We start from the raw sequence: 21972 nt of genomic DNA on the forward strand, positions 1-21972 counted from the left end.
TAGGAAGAGAAAAACTGTTAATAAAGAAAATATATTATGATAAAAAACTTTCTTTACTTGAAAAACAGACCGAACTATTATCTAGACAAGTATTCTCATATGAAAACAAACTTCCGTCTTAGTACAAATTCAGGGTGATTTGAAAAGTATTGCTTCTAATACTGCTCATTTTTTAATCTAAATCATACTTTTTATAATTATTATTAATTACTATTTCATTAAGAGTTTTCATACATATTGTTTTGTTTTATTTTTTTATTTTATTATATATTCTACAAAAGACTGTTATCTTACCTATATCAAACTATAAGTCAATAAGATTATTATGTTATTTATTAGTTGGCTCATATATTCCTACTATGTAAAATTCACTTTTTACTATTTCATTAAGGGTTTTCATACTTATTGTTTTGTTTTATTTTTTTATTTTATTATATTTCTACAAAAGAGTTGTTATCTTACCTATATCAAACTACAAGTCAATACGATATTATTATGTATTTATTAGTGGGCTTATACATTCCTACTATATAAAATTCACTTTTTTTATTATTATTAATTAGTATTTTATGAAGTCTTTTCATACCTATTGTTTTGTTTTATGTTTTTATTTTATATATATATTAGATACAAAAGACTGTAGTATAGGTAATACAAATAAATATATTAATATATGTTTATGTCATAAGTATTTATTGATCTTATATTTTTTTTAAAGTTGTGCATACATATTTAATACAATATAGGTAATTGAAATTAGGTATATTTCTAAGCAAAGTATCTTATAACACGGTGCTGCATCCTTCTACCAGCTACTAAATCTTCATTTAAGCCTTGTATATCTTGTCTTTCATTGTCATCGACTCCAAATATTCCTAAGTCAATTTCTTCCACATTACCATCTTCATCATTTTGAAATTGTACATTATTCTCAATACATATATTGTGTAAAACAGTGCAAGCATTTACTATTTTACAAACTTTAACTGGAGAATAATGTAGTATTCTGTGTTTCAACAAGCACCTATTTTTAAATATTTAGAAGTTTTAATAAATATAAATAAATAAATGTATAATGATAATATTAACATGCCGAAAACGCATTTCAAAAGACCAATACATCTTTCATCAAGCTTCTAACATGTTTGAATCTACGATTGTATCTTTCTTCAGGAGTATTTGGTTGATATTGCATTAAGGGCGTCATTAGCCAAGGCCTCAAAGGATAGCCGGAATCTCCTGAAAACATATTAATTTCTTTTAGGCTAATTAAATGCAAATAAGATGTGTTGCCTAGAGAATATTTTAGAGCAAACAAGTGCAGTACAATATGACAAATGTTAGTTTGAAGCAAATTGTGGTGTTAAAAATAACACTCAATAGTTAATATTGAAATGGAATACTAATTTAAGGACATACCTAAAAGATAAAATCCTTCAGGATTATGATTATATATTCTCCTGAGTGTAGGTTCAAGTAGAGAGTTGTTCCATATATAAGCATCATTTACACTCCCAGGAAATAATGCTGAAACATTTATTATTTTCATGTCGGAATCACAGACCTTTAAAAAAAAGTTGTCATAGATTATAAAATACTACTTATAGTAGTATCTTTAAATTTAAAATAATATAATATTGTTAATCTATATTCTTACTAGCTGAACATTTATGCTATGATAGTTCTTCCTATTTACATAAATGTACTCAGGATAAACAGGATCATCGGTTTTGGGAGGAAATATTCCAATATGTGTACAATCTATAATTCCCACTATTCCAGGAAAATTGTATTTTGTATTAAATCTATAATAAATCATTGAAATATATTTTCTAAAATATACCTATCATGTCTTAAAATATATGAATCTATTTATTTTACTTTTCTCTTGTTTGTCGTAGTTCTATTAATGTTGATGGGTATTTTACCCAATATTTGAAAATTTCAGGTTGATTCAAAGCATTAACTACTTCATCTATCGCTCTTGAAACAGTTGGCTGGGAAACAATCGCTAAATTACTGTTCCCAACGGGAAGTTGGTAGGAGCCAGTTGCAAAGAAATTCAAAGCTATGAATACCTAATATGAAATAAACTAATAAATAACAATAATATTTATAGGGATCATTATTTAAGTAAGTACTTACTTTAGTCTGTATATTTAAGGCAGATGTCCTTGTTGCTTCTGTCATATGAGGAGTTAATATGTTTATGACATATCTTACTAAATCTTTTGTCAGTCTATAATTGTTTATAAAAATATAATCTGGTAATAAAAAAGCGTCAAATCGTTCACTGTGACTAAGCTTTCGGTAATTTACTGCATTTTCTTGCCGTTCTAAGTTTTCTAATGCAGCTATATAAAACTCATCCATACTCTTGTAGATTTTTATATCAATTATAAAAAAAATCACGAGTAAGTAACGAGATCACGATAAATTACACTAAAAAGTCAATAACGACCAAGAAAATGGGTGATAGAATAGAAAATAATAATACAAGTATATACAACTCAAATAATAGGTAACAGTGATAATCAATTTCACCAGTGAAATAGGTAGGGATAATTTATCGTTTTAATTATCAAATTAAATTATCAATAATTCATTCAAGAATATCAAAAAACGATAATTTCAATTTTCATGTGATAATTAAAGAATATCACACGTGATAAATTATCACTTCGATTCAAGAATAGGGCCCCTGGTGGTATACTAATGAATTTGACTAATTTTGATACATCATCTTGTTTAGCCTTTTTTACATGATTTTTTTTTTCTAGTTTTTGAGCTAAACCAATATTTTCAAGTTTTGCGTTTCTCTTCAGAATATTAACACGAATTGGCTCCGCTTCATATGTTTGTGACACACCAACACTGGTTTTACCTTTTATGTAGGAATATCTTTTTTGCTGAGTGCTTTTGAAGTCAATTTTTTTTACAATTTGTTTTGTTGCTGATTTATAATCAAGAACAGTAAAATCATTTTCATAAACCTTTACAGTTGTATATTGTTTAAATATTTCATAGTATTCTGCTGGTGATATAATTGTTTCTCTTTGTCTTATTTGTTTCTCGATGCGACCAAATACTTGGTCTGGTGGCATATAACTATGGCCGCGTATTGGAAAATAATGTTTAATTTCCTTGATCATCTTGGCTTTATAATTTATAAAATGTAACAGCGCAATCATAACAAACTGATTTTTATTTTGCCCAGACATGAATCAGAAAATAGATTAACTACTGTAGTATGAGGATTTTCTTGAGCAAAAAGTTGTTCATCAATCATTTCTAAAAAGTTGATTAATGCAGAAGCCACTTCATTAGGCCCTTTTCCACTTTCTGTCTCCAACCATGTGTATAAAAAACAACTTTCAGGGTTTTGTTTTTCAGAATTTATTACAAAAGTAAGATTATACAGCCATACCTGTCTACTGTAGAAGGATTCTGTTATACTAACTTTTGGCAGGGGCTGGTTTTGCATCATGTCAAACGATATATTTAAAGATTTGTCATTGGTTTCTTTCATAAGTTTATGGAATTTCTTACTTGTTTGTTTATGATTACTTAAATTTGCTTTAAGGTCACTTAGTAGTGTTTCATCTTTTACATTTTTAATTTGATTTTCTTGTTCAACGCAGTAGCTACAAATGTCTTGGCGTGGATGTCCGAATCCCAGATTAAATTTGTTGGTAAATATAAAATAATATTTACTATATGATGCAGTTTTTTCTTGTTATTGTTTATCATTTCAGTTTTCCAATGATTATACATTAATTTGATACTTAATCCAGGCTGAAGGTAATAACGCCCAGTGTCAGCTCTTGAGTAATGGCTTTTTTTTGCTTTATATTTTTGAATATGTTCAGTGATTGATAGTGCAATATCTTCATCTTCATGATTTGAACGATATCCTCCACGCCTTTCTTTTGGACTATCTAAGTTATGAATAAAATGTTCTGCAAGAAGATTCAAGCGCCTTCTAGAAATTGATGTAATAGATTTAAAAACCTCAGCACATACAGGTATTTTTCCATCAACAGTAGGTATAAAGTATTTAACCGAGTTTCTTTCTTTTTTTCTGAGTTTTGCGACGATCAGTTCTCAAAGGTTTATTTATAAACATCATCGAAATCAAAAACTTATCTTGATCAATTTTTGACTCTAAATTACACAAGTTTTTTTTTAAAAAGTTGAATACAGCTATAATTGATTTCTGAAATTTTACAAAAAGGTTTACTGATATTTTTATGGTTACATTCAATATTAAAAGTTGAAGGGAGATTATTTTTTTCTTTTGTGCAATTTTCCTTTTGTTAAGTTTTTTTAGCTCTTCTACCTCCTTCAGTGATTTCAATATGTTCTGTATATTCAGGGTCATTACATAATAAACTGTCAACATTTATTGTGGATTCATTATCACAAGGTGGAATCATTACTACTGTTTCATTTGTATTTATAATAGGTGTTATAGACTCATCATTACAAGAAGGCAAAACTACTACATTTTCATGTGTAAAACTTGAATTAGATTCACTAATAACATCTCCTACTGGCTTAATCATAATTTGCTGTTTAGTGTCTAAAACAAATTCACTGCAATCAGAAGGCAGTACATCATTATCAATAATAATCATTTCCATAGAATTCAAATCCAGTAAATCCTTTAAAAAGAAAATATAGAATTTTATTAATGATACTAAATGATGAAGGATAAAATACAAATAAATGAAAAATATCTATCAGCATCAAGATTAGTTAACCAATTAAATTATGTAACAAAATAAGTTTACTTTTATTTATTTTTTATTATATTATTTATTATTTTTATGTAGGTATATTATCTTTAATAATATATTAATATATGGGTAGCTAATCTTATTTACTACCTATGTCTGTTGATGGTAGTTTTTATAATATATTATTTTAAAATAATATAAAACAACAGTTTTGCACAATAGTCAAATTTACTTCAATATTAAGTTAACTCACATTATTTGGATAATCAAGCTCTGTAGTATTAACACGGACATCAGAAATAATTATCTTCAGGAAAACTGTTGAAATCAACTGACTGAAACCAATTTTGTACTTTATCCTAAATAAATTAAATCATGTTAAAAATAAAAAATTAGGTAAAGGTCCCTTTTATGATAATATGATATAAGATTTATATTGCATACACACAAAATCTTATACATTATGTCTGTTGATGTAGTTTTTTTTATAAAATATATATATTGTACATAATTACTAACAACAGTACTGTAGAATTTAGTGATTTGCTTAAAAATTATGTCTTTAGTATATTATCTATGAACAACTCACATTACTTGGATGAATAGCCTTTGCTGTAACATTATCACTTTTATGAGCATTATTGACATTAGAAAGGTTTCCTTTAACAGAACTTTCATAAACTAATCGTTTAGGCTGTAGTCCCTAAGATATCAAACAAAATCATTTAAGAACTTTATTAAAAAAAAAAAAAAAATTACAATTATAATATTATGAGCTAAATAGACAAAAAAACTTACTGATTTTGCAGCCTCCAATAGTTTTATGGCCCGTGATCTTTTCATAGTAATATTGTACTATTGTAGGTAGTTAAAATATAATAATAAAATAAATTCTTAACACTAATTTATAGGTAAATATTAAAAATGTAACAATTTTTTTAAAATATTTTAATGATTTTATCATTGATAACAATATAGATGGATAAGCCACCACGGTTTTCCCTCCAAAACATATGTTGTAATCTATGATTTGTATAGTTCTATTGAAGTTAGGAACGATATGTAAACATTTTTTTAAATATAAAATAAATATAAATTAAAAATATTTAATTTCCCTGAGGACAATTTTATATTTTATTTATTAAAAATAGAATAATTTTGTTTTTATTTGTGAGATTATTACAATATAAAATAAGTTCGTTTTGAAAAAAACTGAAAGTTAAAATATTAAATTTATATTACAACTACAAAGGAAAAAGAACTTTTTGATAAGAAAGGGAAAAGGAACATTTTGCTCAGAAATTAAGGAAATGGCACATTTTGCTACGAACAATTGATTTCTCCTATACTGACATATGAGGAAAAAGTGCATTTTGTAGGGAATTGGAAATGGATCATTTTGATTTAAACGTATACCTAGAAAAAGAACGTTTTGCAGAAAAACGCGATTTTCGATCGACTATTTCATAGGGAATAAGCCAGGTTAGCCAAAAACTAACGCCGCCATTCGATTCCCCGCCATTATTTCTATTAGAATCAATATCTAACTCAATTTTGTCAAAAATGGAAAAAGTCCGTTTTGAATTGAAACCCCTCAATTAACATTTGTTTCATAAATACGTAAGTATAATATAGTTTACATGTGCCAAAAAAAATTGAACGAGGAAAAGAAATAAATTGTAACAATAAATTAATTGACATATTATATTATATTAAATTTGTAGTAAATGTAAAATGTGCCTAGTAGCATAATAATAAATAATGTACTTCAAACACGGATCCACATTTTCATGCGGTCCGGTCCAACAATACCTTCGTACGGGCGCTGAGTTAATTGAAACCCCTCTATATCCCCTACTATGTATCTATCTCGATCTAATACTTTTCTCACTACGTACGGTCCTCGGAATTTTGGTATTAACTTTTTATTTTGTCCTACCGTCACATCCACATTTGTTATCATCACATAGTCGCCTTCCTTGTAAATCGTCGGTTCCTTACGCTTTGCATTATATTGAGTTACATTCGAATCTTGGGATCTAATTATCCGTTCTGCTGCCTTGGTTCTCAGAACCTCCATTTCGCGCGGATTATCTGTCACATTATTTTCTAATATTCTCCTTATCTCGTCATTAATTTCACCTACCTGGTGTACGCCAAACAATAACATGCTAGGGCTTTGGCCTGTGGAGCTGTGCACTGTGTTGTTGATAGCGGATTCTACCTTTTGTAACACTCGATCCCACCTACTTGTTAATTCCGTCAATTTAGCCAGCATTGGTACAATAGATTTGTTCACTATTTCTACCTGACCGTTAGCTCTGGGTGTACCTGATGCGACCAAAGTTAATTTCACTGATTCGTCTTTTAAAAACTCTTTAAAATTAGTAGCCGTAAAAGATGTACCACGATCGCTAATTATTTGACAGGGTTTGGAATAAGTTTGGAAATAATTTCGCAGATGTTTAATCACTTCATCGGATTTGGTAGTACGGCACGGGTAAAGGCGTACGAATTTACTGAACGCGTCGATTATCACAAAAATGAATTTATTTTTATAATTTGTTTTCTCTAACGGGCCTAAATGGTCTATGTGTAAGGTAATAAATGGTTTATCTCCTTTCGGTATACTAAAGAGAAAACTCTCTTTTCTACCACTAGGTCTAGAGAACTCAATACATTTTAAGCAATTATCTAAATAACGTCGTACTTTATTCTTCATGTCGGGAAACCAATACACGCGAGATATGTTTTCAATAACTTTTAGCAAACCTACGTGGGCCATGTCGTCGTGACATGTACGTATCACATTATTCTCCATTGTTTTCGGAACGTAAAATCTAATGCGCTTGTTCTCTTTGCGATAAATGAAACCGTTACGTAACTCATAAATTTATTATCGCTCGTTAGTAATTTATTTTAATTTGTACAATATCGTCGTCCGTGCTTTGTCGAACGGCGAGTACCTGTTCAAATGTATTTGATTCTAATACGAGAATTGCATGGCAACGACTAAACGCGTCGACATGCTGCATGTTTTTGTTAGGACGGTGGAAAATACTGAAATCGTAATTTTGCAAAAATAAAGCCCACCGGGAAATTCGAGTATTTACGTCCTGTTTATTTAATGTTAATCTAAAACTATCGCAATCCGTCATTACTTTAAACGATATACCGTATAGATATACATGGAAACGCTTTATCGCATATACGACCGCCAGGCATTCTAGCTCGAAACTGTGATATTTTGATTCAACGGGAGATGTGCGTTGACTAAAGTAAAACACGGGTTTAAATTTGTTATCGGGCTGTTTTTGAAGTAAAATTGCCCCAAAACCGGACGAACTCGCATCGCAATGTAGCTCCGTTTCCGCCGTGGGTGAATATATAGCTAATACGGGTGTCTTTGTTAGAATTGAACTTAAGTATTTGAATGCTTCCTGCTCTTGCTCACCGAAAATAAAATCAACGTTTTTCTTTACAAGGTCATATAATGGTTTAGCTATTACCGAAAAATTACAAATAAAACGTCGAAAATAACTAGCTAATCCTAAGAACTGCCTGACCTGTTTTTGGTTTTTCGGGACCGGGTAATTAAGCATCGCGTCGACGTGTTTGGTACTAGCCTGTATACCGTGCTTATTTACTATATATCCTAGGTATTCTACTTCGCAATATCCAAACGAACATTTATCGACATTAAATCGTAACTTGTGTTTTGCAGCTATACGGAAAACCTCAGTTAATATTTTAAAATGTTCAGGAAAAGTCTGTGTTGCTATTAACAGGTCGTCCAAATACACAAGTAGTTTCCCCCGACAAATTAGGTCATGAAATATAGATTGAATATACCGATTAAAAACCCGAGGTGAATTTGACAACCCAAACGGCATTCTCAGGTATTCATATTGCCCTACAGGCGTGACAAATGACGTATATGGAATAGAAGCTTCGTTCATGCGTACATGATGAAAACCATTTTTCAATCTAGCGAAGTGAATATTTGTTTTCCTTTTAAACGGTCTAACTGATCATCTATTAAAGGCGCCGGGAAATTATCTTTAACGGTAATTTTGTTAAGCTCTCGATAATCAACACATAGCCTGAAACTTTTAATTTTTTTCTTCACTAATACAATCGGACTACTATAGGGACTATTACTCGGTCTTATTATATTTTCGGATAACAACTCGTTGATAATGTTACGCAGACTACCTTGTTCGCTGTATGACAACCTTCTCGGCCTAAAAGATATAGGTTGTTCGTGTTTCAATACTATTTTCATTTCAAAATTGCAATTATCGTCACTATTTGGTTCTACATTTATTCGCGCTAGGTATTCATCATTATAAATTTTAATAAATTTATCATACACATCACGGTCTAAATTGGGACTTATGTTCACTGTATCTGTACGCACGTTTATATCTGAGTTAAAATCAATGCATAATATTTCGTTCCAATTATCAACTGTTTCTTTCATGGTCTCATTCTCATTCACCTTAATTATGTTTACCTCATTATTTATAAACTCGATTTTATATCCCGGTTTTGTTAAAAGGTCTCTTCCTAAAATCGCACTTGCGCTCATAGTATTGTTTGATACAATATAAAACGTAATCTTCATCATATTATTATTTACCAATAATTTTGTTTCAAAAATACCTAATACATCGACTTTCGCGCCATTAATTCCCGAAAAATTACAACCGTCCGCGGACTTAAGTACACAATTATTATTCGGTACAAACTCGCGTTTAAGTAAACTTACCGGACTTCCTGTGTCGACCACCGCGTTGAAGCTGACATGACACTCCTCCTCTTCCTCCACTGGTACATTGTATTCGCATCGAACTTCATATGGCAACGGGTACTCGTCTGTTGGCCCACTGTCGCTCTCCACGTCAATATTCATCAGACCAGCCGACCCCGTTTTCTGTCATCACCGAACCGTTTTTACGTGTTGGACAGGCTCCTATTTGATGATCCGTCGCCGCGCATTCGTAGCACGCGCCCTTCTCCCTTCTCGGCTTTGGACATTGCGGCGAAATGTGGTCTTTCGACCCACAATTATAACACGAGCGAATAGTTAGTGCTCCGGTTGTTGCAGTTTTTGTTTGATCCTTCTTCGGCATAGCTACCATAGTTGATCGGGTTACACCTGCTTTTTGCGTGTCTTTTTCCTTATTGTCGATATTTGTATGACGAATGCGACTCGAACGTGACGCATCCAAGCGCCCATATTCGACTACGTCGCTTAACAATTCGTCTTCGTCTTTGTGATTACGACTTAATAAGTAGACGCACAAATCTTTAGAATATAGGCCTTCCAAAATCTGTATCTTCATTTCATGGAAAGACATTCCAACCATTTTACATAGGTGTACTTTTTCGTGGAAGTACTCGTGGACGTTTTCATTTCGAACTTGAACTCGACGGGACATTTCTTCCACCGGTCACCGGTCGGCGGTCATAACGGTACCAACAAATGTTTTGTGGAATTGTCTTTCGAAATCCGGCCAGTTTTCGATGTCACGTGACGCATACCAACGTCGGGCTGCACCTTCTAGGTGGGCTCGTACGGATTGCAACTTAAAATTATCGGGCCACCGATGTAAATTGGCAACTCCGTTCACAGTCCGCAACCAGTCTAACGCTTGATAGCCAGTGTTGAGACCATTGAAAGCCGGTATCGACTTATTTAAATCCGGAGCAATGGTTATATCGTTGAGTGGTTTATTTTGTTGCAATTTTAATAACTCCATGAGCATATTATTTTGCACCATCAGCGTATTGAGCATAGCGTTCGTATCGACTGCATTTACGCTCTCGACGTTCGATCCATTTTGCGAGGCATTTGTCGAATTATTTTGTTCACCTATTGTCTCTCCATTGGCGAATACATTGTGCTGCGAATTTTCCTCAGTTAGTACCACAACACTTTGTGCATATTCGTTCCGTTGTGCAATACCCATGACATTCAAATTTCTTCATTCCGTTCGCCATCATTCTTAGTTCATTCGCGCGAGCACGAGTAGTCATACCGACGGTATTATTGGTATTCGACATTTCCCGTATTTATTAAATCAACTTATTGTACTTTCAAAATTACTAATTAAGAATTTAAATTAACATTCACATTCATAAGTAAAAAAAAAAAAAAAAATTATTACACGTGCGATTCCTAATCCCACTTCTGAAAACTGTAAGAGGGGTTCATAATAACGTAGACAAATCGTAATGCTTTCCTTTATTACTTTTTATTGATAGAGAAACGGTCATCGCGACACGTATCTCAAGACTGACTATAATATAATAGCTGTACGCAGGTCGTCTGGCCGATCGGCATACACACACACACACAATACAATTAATTAATAAAAATAAATATCGCTCGACCGGTCTAGATACGGACGGTCGATTCACATTGATCGATAACGCCGATCACTAGAAAACCCGCAATTAACACACAGAAATATAGTAGTATAGATTAATATAAAATATAAATCCTACAATATATTATATTATATTATAATAATATAATATTTTTATTTTTCGGAGTGAGTGTTTAGTTCTATTAGTTTGTCCTGGAAATGTGTTAAATTTAAATATGACATTCAATATATTATTATATAATAATATTATAATAATCCAACTGCAGGCAACTAATATACGGTCTACGAGGGAGTAACTATATACGACCACGTGCATAATAACATACCTAATATAATATATTATATTTTATTTAGTTTCCTCTACCTCCTTTTTTTATTTATGTATTTGTTGGCCGGGACCGTTTCTTCACCTTAACGTTTTGGTTTAGGCCCTTCTAAAACGTACTCCTTTTCGTATTAGTAGACGGTATGTAGCTCATTGTTTATTAATGTAAATCATCGATAGGTATAAATATTAAAGAATAAAATATATATCAAATATTAAAACCAATATAATAATAGGCGGCCTATTGACCGGCCAATTCACTCTAATATAGTAATATTTATATTTTATTTTATAATAATATATTTGAGCTAAAAACACTAAATTGGAACAGCTGGACGTAAATTTTGATATATTAATATAATATATAATTATATTATGTATCCACTACAATAACATTTTACTTTTATAACATAAAATAAATAATAATATATATATTATATTGATATGTTTGAATTATAAAATTAAAAACTTTTAGTAAACATATATTGTGGTTTGAACTTTTTTTTGATATCTTACAATGAATGTATAAAATATCAACAAATAACAACTATATATATGATGCGAAATCCACAAATTACAATAAATATCAATGACTAATGGATATCCAAAAAATCCACTGTGGCTTATTATCTACCAGCTCTTACCAGTTACTTTCTATGAATACACATATAATAGATATGGATGATAATATATCATAATCTATCTACATAATGTCACAAATTTACATAAAATTGATATATTGGAGATGTCTATATATATATAATAAATATAATTATATATTATATCCAATGGATGAGTTGTGTTAGTGGGTATTATTATATGATATGGTAATATAATATTAGCTAGTACATATATTATAGACTTCGATGAGTATAATATTACGTCATATATAGCTAGGGTGTCTCAAAAAGAACGCCTGATTTAAATCTGCTATACATTAAATTAATTTTTGTTAAAAAAACATTACAAATATATCATTCTCTTCGGGATAAATTGAGGTTTAACAGTGAAAAACAACATCTAGCATATGACCCCTCCCCCTACTAGCCCTACAGACGATTATTCTTTCCATAAAATTTACCATCACTCGACACACATTGTCCCTCATCAAGTTCATTGAGGACATGACTAATTTCTTGCTTAAGTTCCAAGACGTTTCGGGCTATGTTCTGGTAAACTCGTGACTTAGTGTATCCCCATATATAACTCATAAAAAAAAATCACACGGCATCAAGTCGCAAGATGGTGGCCTTTTCAAATCCGGCGTTCTTTTTGAGACACCCTTTATATATATATAAATATTAAATATAGTATAATATTATATTTGTCCCACAAATAGATTGTTCATCATTATATTATTCCATTTACGAGAAATAAATAATAGAGTCTAAACTAACACTTTAAAACTAACTACCTATAATAACATTATTCTGAGCTGAAAAAAGTAATAATAATAATATGTTAAACTTCAAATCTAATAATCTTAATTTTTTTGTTTATAACATTAAATTTCTAATATTACAATAAGATTAGGTAATCAACTTAATATAACGTTATTTTAAAATATTCTTTAAATGTTTTTCATAAATTTAAACATAATATATTGTAAATATAACCAATTTTAAACATACAAAGAATATTTTCAAAAAAATATTATATTAAGTTGATTACATAATCGTATTATAATATTAGGTAATCAAACTAATATAATGTTATTTTGAAAATATTCTTTAAATGTTTTTTTATAATTATAGTTATAATATTGTAAATATAACCAATTCAAAACATACAAAGAATATTTTCAAAATAGTATTATTTGAAGTTGACTCCCTAATCTTATTATAATATTATTCTGGGATTAGAAATTTAATATTATAAAAAAAACATTAAGAGGATATTTAAGAAATATTTAAATTTAAATGTTACTTTTATAAGATCAGAATAATGTTTTAATAATGTTAAAAATATAATATTTATTATTTAATCATGTTTTAAAGTTATTATAATATTGATGTTAAAGAATTGCTGTCTGGGTATATAATAGATACATATTATACATAAGTATTTACATTTCATAACTACCTTTAATTGTTTATTTTTATTATTACTTATTTACTTGTATAATACTCATGTTATTCAAATGTAATAGGTATTTAAGATAATGGTTAATGTATGACAATTAGTATATATATTATATAATTTAATTTGTTTAATAGTAAAATAAACTAATATAAATGAAAATAAATACATTTATTTTTTATTATCTAAGGACATTAATTTAAGTTAACAAAAAATAAAAATTACTACATACTAAACTTAAAGGAGAAAAATTAAATTATTAAGTAACCTTTTAAATTATAGAAAATGTGGTCTGTTGTTGCGTTTGATGACGATGAAACAGTAGAAGCTGTACCATCATATTGGTTTCAAAAAAATAAATGTGCTGGGCCAAAAAGAAATTATAAAAAATTTTTAGACCGTAGAATTCAACCTAATGAAGTTGACTTTGATTTTTTACCTGCTCGAAAATTAGGAAAAAATATCGGTATGTATTAAAATATGTTAAATTTATATTTAGGTTTAGTAATTTTATTTTGAATAAATATGTAGATAGAGAAATATATAGCTTATACTTATTAGTATTTGTTTGAAATTTTTCAGACACTTATTTGATTGCTAGAGAAAAGGCAAAAAAAGCCGAGAATACTTCTGATATATCAACTCATGAATCATCTCAAGAAAATTATCCTAATTCTTCTATATCTATGAAACAGTTTAAAAAAAGTAAAATTAATGATGGCAAAAAATTACTAGAATCTGTATTATGGAGTCCATGTAGCGAAATTTGTTGTAAGTTATTTTCAGTAATATTATTGATATTATTTTTAGTTTAAAAAAAATCTTCAATACTTATCTATTTAACACTGTAATTACCTAATCAAAAATTTTAAATAATATATGTTTTGTAGTTGATGACGATGATAGCAATACAGATCCCAATTATCATCCATGTGAAGAGCAAAAACCTTCTGGTACCAATGTATATTATGATTATAATCTTAATTGTTGTATAATTTTATAGATATTTTAAATATTAATTATTATGTATCTTAATGTTATTTATTATAGAAACACAGTCTTCTTTAAATGAAGTATTATCTACACCTGTAATATTACAAAATGTATCAAATAATTATCAACGTAATTCTAAAGTAAGAAAACAACTCATATTTGATACGAAAAATCATAGTCAGAGTTCATTGAGCAACTATACGAAGCTACCAAAATGTACTGGTAAGTTAAAAGTTGGAAATAGGTGATATTTTAATATATGAAAAGGTGTAACAGAAAGTACTGACTAATGAAATAACTTTTGTTCTAGTTAATATTTCAATATTTTTTTTATTTATTTAATTTAAACAAACGCTACATTTATTAGTATATAATTTTATTTTTAATGGTAAAAATAAGAAAAATTCATTTTATATTATCTATTTTTCAAATGAATGAGTGATTTACTCCACAATTATATTGATACTTTAAAAAATTGTAATAAATAAACTACTGAACTTGGTTTTATTAATGTTTTTACCATCAACATTCTTTCTTATAATCAGATGTAGGCACACTTATTATTATATGAACAACAGTTCTCCTACAAGATATTAATTTAAATAAATAAAATACAAATACATTTTAAGTGCTAAACATGTATAAATTCTATTATAATTTATATTGTATTATTGTATGTATAACAATATGTATAAACTATATGTATATAGATATTAATTTGTATTATGTTTCTAATAATTAATTTAAAATTAGTATGATAATTTATTTTAGGATCTGAACCAACAAAATTCCTGTTAAAACCATCGTCATCTGCAGTATCAAATATTAGGAATGAAGACTTAACTAAATCACAAACTAATTTCTATGGATCATCAGAAATTATTTTAACACCATCATCGCCATTTAAAATATCAAATGTTGAAAGTGAAGAACTTATTACTAATACTAAATCTGATATCTATGGACCGTCAAAAATCATTTCAACTCCGTCTTCGCCATTTAAAATATCAATTGTTGATGAAGGCCAAGGAATTACTGGATTGCAATCAAATGTTTCTCAATTATCATCTGTATTAATTTCATCTGATAAAAATGGTAAACATATAAGTATATAATGTACATAGCAATCATAGTATCAGTATAATGCTTTAAATTGAACCTTAAATACCTGTAGTTAATTTTGTATTTATAAAATATTAATAATAGATTTCATACTATGTGAATTATTAACTTGAAAACTTAACTTTTTTAATTTCATTGATTTAAACTTAAATAATTATCCGATTCAATTTCTTTTAAAAAAATAAATTGTTTATGATACTTATTTTTGATAATAATAATGATTACAATCGTTTATTTATTTATATGTTTTTTTTTTTTTTATTTAGATATTCTTCATAAACTAAATCGTAATGTTTTAAATATGAAATATGATATAAAAACCTTGATTGAAAAAAATGAAAAACTTGAAGAATTGATTTTAAACATAAGCACTGGTAATAACAGTAACTTACCAATTAGGAATTTTACAAATGGTTTGTTTGAAGATGATTTTCTTAGTTTATAAATGAAGTACTTCCATTAAAAACAGATGAAGCTTTGCTGGAATTTGAATGTAAGCTGTTAGACAAGGTTTTCAGATCAAAAATGGTAAATACAAAATGTATTATTTTCATAAATATTTATTTTTTGATGTTTTTATTGAAACTACCGAATATAGAGAACACCTCTTAAATTTAAATTAATTTTCTATAGAACTAAACAAAAGTTAAAAATTTTAGAATAAATATATTATAATTCTAAGTAAAGTTTGCTGATTAAGATAATATATTTTTATCTTTCTTACTTGAAATATACAGTACAAAATACACATACTTAAGATACTTTTATACCATATATTGATTAATTTTAAATTAAATTTATTCGATAAAAAATTAATTTTTATTAAGAAGTCAACTGCATATATAAATTTACATCATAAGTCATAAGTCATAACTTCAAAATGTTTATATTATAATTATATTATTATGACATTTAAACCCTTAAGTTACAAGAAATTTTTAATATATTTATTTTTATAGGTCATAGAGATAAGTCGGTATGGACGTGTCACATTACCAGCTACTATTCGCTCCATCATGCGCTATTTATTTACTGACAATTTACTAAAAGATTTCAGTTACAAGGGACAAAAAAAGAAGCAAAATTTTTCGTTGTTGGCGGTGAACTCTGTGATATTTGGTGAAATATTTTATATTTTGTGAGGTTCTTTCATCAATATTATTAAGTTGAATTTACTATATCATGATGTTAACTATTAGTATAGGTATCTTTATACTAAAATAAAAAAGTAATGAGAAATTATAAATAATCTCAATAAAGCACAATATTACTATAAAGCTGAATTTTAATAAATTAAAATAGTTTATCACCAGATTTCAAAGTATGAATAATTTTTTTTTAATATTTTAAAAAATCCTTGTCAACATGGGCCATTTCAAGGTGCATAAAAGCTTTTTATACTTAAATTTAATAAATCAATCTACATTAAACATTTTAACTATATACATTCAATATATTGTGAATTTTTCCGTAAGGTATTCAGATTTTGGATTGAATAGTCAGCATACATAATAAATTGTAAATAACCATACTCTAATTTTTATAAATATAAATTAGATGTATAAATATTTTAAAATTCTAGAATTTATGACCAGATTTTATTCTTAAAATATTTTTATTCCATTTTTTTTATACATAATATTATAGTACTATAAAAAATAATACTTTCAAATTGTGCAAATCTATTATAATAAATATACTTAGTTTTAAATTAAATTTCTAGTTAAAAGCTAAGCATAAATATGTTCAATTTAAAATAAAAAAAAATATAAAATAATTATTTGTGTAGTCCATTATTTATGCTTTTGTTAAAAATAAAAATTTTATTTCATATGATAGTTGTTTAGGTAATATTATTTTGTATATCTACATCTATAACTTCTTTAAACTATCAGACTATTAATAAGTTTTATAATTAATTTGTTTTGTCTTAGATGCAATTAAGCATATGAAACGTTTTCAAAAATTTAACACCATAGAAGTTGAAGATCCAATCAAAATATTTTTAGCCGGAGCTAAATTTAGAGAAAAACATTAATAATTATATTATGTGCTATATAATCATGTGTAATAATACTTATTATATAATAAAGAAAAATATATAACATTTATGCAGTTCAAGTTTGAATATTATTTTTTTAAATACATTTTGTAAATGACCCAATATGTATTATAATATAATATTGTAAATTGTAATAATAAATAATTTGACTGTCGCAATGAAGAAAGACAGAACTCAATTTTTTCAATTGGGTACCTATAATACTTCAATATTTCTTACAAAAACAGTTTTCTTTTTAATATGGATGCTGGATACTAAAAATTTTAATATTAAAAATACAAAAAAATGTTGTGGTGGTGAGGGGGTCTGGATCCCACCACCCACCCTTCCATACACACACACAATAAGTTATAGCCTTGATATTTATAAAATATTATGGTTTTAATATGAATATGATGTTAAAAATAATTGTTAGATTATTATTTTCAAAATAATGTTTTATTTATGTTACATTTTTAATAATAATATAATAATATTGTCGGCGCCAAATAACATTATATTCATATTAATAAAATATTATTTGATGACTATATGTTGAGAAAAAAATAATAATTTAATAATATGATTTTAAAAATAATATTTTTTTATCATAAATAAAATGTTTTCTTGCTATCTGGGAAATACCCCTCTATTTACTGTATACGTTTACAAAAACGGATAAACGTGGAATTTAGTCCGCAGGAGAGCCAAACATTTGAAATTTAACAACAGCGCCAATAGTTACGAGCCGCTGACCCGGTACACAACCAAGGTTTATAGATAATAGAGGTTGCCTCATAGTCATGTAAACATTTTAGATTCCCCGCAGCGCCTATCGTGACCATGACGTCACCCGTCGTACACATTTTGAGGCGGCGCATTGATTATTACGAGTTTTTTGTATTTTGTACTCTATATTATTACAAAATACAAAATTATTACTATAAACAGGGACGCATTTGGAAAATTTTGGCCCCGGGGCAACATATTTTTGCCGCCCCTACCCCCTCAAAAAAAAAAAAAAAAATGAAAAATATAATTATATGTATAGTTATACCTACAAATAAAATTAATCAGAAATTATTCAAAATATTTTTTTTTTAGTTTCATTTTTTTATGTCATTTTCAATATTTAGGATTTCCATTACATTTAATCTTTCCCTCTTTTAAATTTGATTGTAAATATGATTTTACTCCTTTTAGAGCTTAAAAAGACCATTCGTGTTTGGTAGGTACCTGCCTAAAATTATTAATTTTAAACTACAAAACATATTATGTGTAATGTGTATAGTGTATAGATATTATTCATTATTATTATTATTATTATGCTCCACTGACTATAAATGACGAATGTGTTATAAATTATAATATATGCAAATATAGAGTTTAAACACTAATTTGAATGAATATAATTTTTGCATTTATTATTATAGCTCGTCACCTTTCACAATATTTTTACAAAACTGCTTGTAAAATTCCTTATTTATTATGAATAAAACATATAATCATTAATTATATTTTCTGTCAGGTGGATAAACCATTATAACCAAAAGTTGTAGTTTCTAAATAAATTAGAAAATATAATCTTTTATAACATTTTATGATTACCTACCTAAAATTGTTAAGATTACACTTAATACCATTATTATGAATGATTTTTGTTCATTATGAATAGTAAGTATCAAGAAATTAAACTATTAAAATATACCTAGTTTAAGTAATTTAAAATCATATGTATATTTTTTTGTGCAGATTGTAGGAACTGAAATAAATTGAACTATACAAATAGGATATTTCATGGTTTATTATAAAACTATTATACAAAAATATAAAATACATAATAATATTGTCACAATTAAGTCATCAGTCTTTTTAGTTTTTGGAGCTTGTAAAGTTGAGATTTTGCTTTCCTTTTTTTTAATAATTTGCTAGAATGCTCATTTAAATATTTCATCTGGATAAGTACTCTTTGCTTAGTATAAGTTTGCACAACAGGATTATATTTTTTTGCAATTTCCATCCGAGATAAAATTTTTTTGGTTAGTTTCTTGACAACTCCTGGCCCTTTAGGAATTTGTTGCTTTGTAATTTTTCTATAAAGCTTTTCAACCCTAAACATTTTAATTTTGAAATCATTACTAGGTATTATTAAACCACCATAGGACAAACGATTTATCCATGATGGTACTGAGTAATCATGTCCATGTGTTTTTTGGGTGGAATTAATAGTTGTTGTGGTTGAACCAAGTTCTGGAAATTGCAATTTGTACTTTTTGGCAACATAACCTGTTAGGTATTCAGTCGCATCCAGTTCCAAATCATGTTGAATTTCATCACCATCTTTTGAAGATCCATTTTCACTTGTTGTATCTGTTAAACTTTCAGCATCTTCTGTATATTCTTTTACATTATTTATTTTTACATCGAGCTGTTGCAAAGTTTTTGCTACTACAAACTCTTCATCGTTTTTATCAGCAGTGTTTGACTGATTTGAAACTATGCCAGGATTTTTTCCCAATATTATTAAACGTATTTTAAACAATGCTTTTAAAGGAGATGGGTGGTCATTTAGTCCCCCTCTTGAACGAAGCTGGGAAAATAAATTTTCTAATGCATCTTGGTTTATTTTGCTAGTTAAAAGATACTTCAACCCGTTTTGCTGTAAAACCTTTAACAGTGCTTTTGTCCCATTAATGTGCATTAGGATAGCCTTTTCCAATACACCTCATTTTTAAAAATGTATCATACATGTTATCAAGTAGTAGATTTTGTTCTTCTATATTCTTACCATATGGTTGTTTATATGATGTACGGTTATCATTTGGATGAGATACATTTACTAGGTCAAACCAATTATTAACTAATTCAATAAAATAAGCTACATTTTCAATTAATCTTGTATCTTCTTTGAGTATGTTGTGACAGTGCAGAAGTGCTGTTGAAGTTGTGTGGGACAATAATTGTGAAGCTAATCTAACTTTTTGTCGTTGAGGACCTTTACAAGTTAAATGATCAGTAGACAGTTTGTGACAAATACTGAGCTCAGTGGATGTTGTATTGATTAAAGATTCAAGTGGTTTTTTATTTATAATTTGATCATTATACTCAAATCCAGTATCTAACAACCAGTTTCTTATAAGTTTTAAAATGTGTGGTGCATCAGGTACATATATTATTTCTCTTCCATTCGGAATAGAAAATACAGGATTTTCATAAGAAATGTCCAAGGCTCTCCACAAACCAACATTACCTCCACCACAGTCACTTACACAACATATTGTTTTAAAACCAATTTGATCAAGCTTTTCAATAATATTAAAAAGAATCTCTTTAGTCATTTTTTTATCAAAGTCTATGTAAATAGGTTGTTTCCATGGTGACGCCACACCTCTTGCCATAACCACTTGCATTTGAGAATGAGGGCCCACAACTTCATCTCGAAGAACATCATATTCCATGGTAGTTGAAATTTTAACTTCGTCAAACATTAAAACTGTTAATTTTTGATAGTCCTGCATGCCATCTCCATTCAATTTCATTATATTAAGAACATTTTCAAGAACACCATTTCTCATATTAATACTTTTGGCCCATCGTTGAAGAGATGACAATCCTATAAAAATAAAATATTTATTAAAATGTGAAATAAATCATTTTGTTCTTTTAATTATAACTATTCAAAATTTGTCAAGATGTGGATAGTAAATTATTTTAAGATATTTGTGAAAAAAAATATAAATTATTTAATATTATTTACCAGGCAGTGGATATTTCTGTTCATCCTTGACATAAACATAGGCACGTTTGCTAAAATATCTAAGAGAAAATGCCTTTGAAATTTCATCTCTTGACCAATGAACACGTGTTTTTTTCTTCATAATCAAGTCCAACTGATTTTTAGAGAATATTGATGACAAATATTTTCTGGCTTGTATATCAATGTCTCGGGTTTTATTTTTTGATAATAATTGTATTTGTCTTGCATTATTTTTTTCTGTATTTTTTAAAATTAAATTTGTTACTTTTAAATTTTTCTCTAAATCCCTGACTTGAAACCGTAGATTTTCATTAATTTTTTTGTAGTCAACTTCAGATTTATTAATGGTTAACAGTTTTTCGTGTTCTAGAAGTAGCTTATTGTAAAGATGTTCATAATCTTGAGGTTGTGACAAGCCCAATGATTGAGTTGACTCTAGGTCACATTCTGAATGTTGAGTAGAAGATGGTTCATTATCATTTAGAGCCAAAGTGATAATCTCATTATGCGCCTAAAATAAA

General features: G+C 28.0%; 2 protein-coding genes across 2 annotated transcripts in view; one reads left to right on the forward strand and one right to left on the reverse strand.

Annotated features, from left to right (window-relative positions):
• The window catches only part of LOC126553136 (uncharacterized), a 35094-nt gene extending 17377 nt beyond the window's left edge, over positions 1-17717 (forward strand). The window contains exons 2-9 of the mRNA XM_050208311.1: positions 13821-14004; positions 14121-14309; positions 14429-14491; positions 14589-14753; positions 15303-15626; positions 15920-16181; positions 16613-16772; positions 17588-17717. Of these exons, the coding sequence (XP_050064268.1) occupies positions 13824-14004; positions 14121-14309; positions 14429-14491; positions 14589-14753; positions 15303-15626; positions 15920-16098 (1101 nt within the window). The 5' untranslated portion in view covers positions 13821-13823 and the 3' untranslated portion in view covers positions 16099-16181; positions 16613-16772; positions 17588-17717. The remainder of the gene's footprint in view (positions 1-13820; positions 14005-14120; positions 14310-14428; positions 14492-14588; positions 14754-15302; positions 15627-15919; positions 16182-16612; positions 16773-17587) is intronic.
• On the reverse strand, positions 769-2290 carry LOC126553132 (putative nuclease HARBI1). Its single transcript, XM_050208308.1, has 6 exons — positions 2146-2290; positions 1882-2078; positions 1658-1805; positions 1420-1564; positions 1121-1239; positions 769-930 (listed from the first exon to the last, which is right to left on the reverse strand). The coding sequence occupies exons 1-6, from the start codon at positions 2188-2190 to the stop codon at positions 769-771; spliced, it is 816 nt and encodes a 271-aa protein (XP_050064265.1). The 5' UTR covers positions 2191-2290.
• Positions 17718-21972: the final 4255 nt, after the last annotated feature.

Source organism: Aphis gossypii, unplaced genomic scaffold, assembly GCF_020184175.1.
Source record: "Aphis gossypii isolate Hap1 unplaced genomic scaffold, ASM2018417v2 Contig00071, whole genome shotgun sequence".
NCBI lineage: Eukaryota > Metazoa > Arthropoda > Insecta > Hemiptera > Aphididae > Aphis > Aphis gossypii.

Excerpts from the sequence above, each read along its gene's own strand:
- LOC126553132 (XM_050208308.1), bottom strand. The coding sequence starts at position 2,190 with ATGACAGAAGCAACAAGGACATCTGCCTTAAATATACAGACTAAA. Across the intron at positions 1,240-1,419 it reads TGAAGGATTTTATCTTTTAG|GAGATTCCGGCTATCCTTTG; the intron begins GTATGTCCTTAA and ends ATATGTTTTCAG. Across the intron at positions 931-1,120 it reads TTAGAAGCTTGATGAAAGAT|AATAATGTACAATTTCAAAA; the intron begins GTATTGGTCTTT and ends ATATGTATTGAG.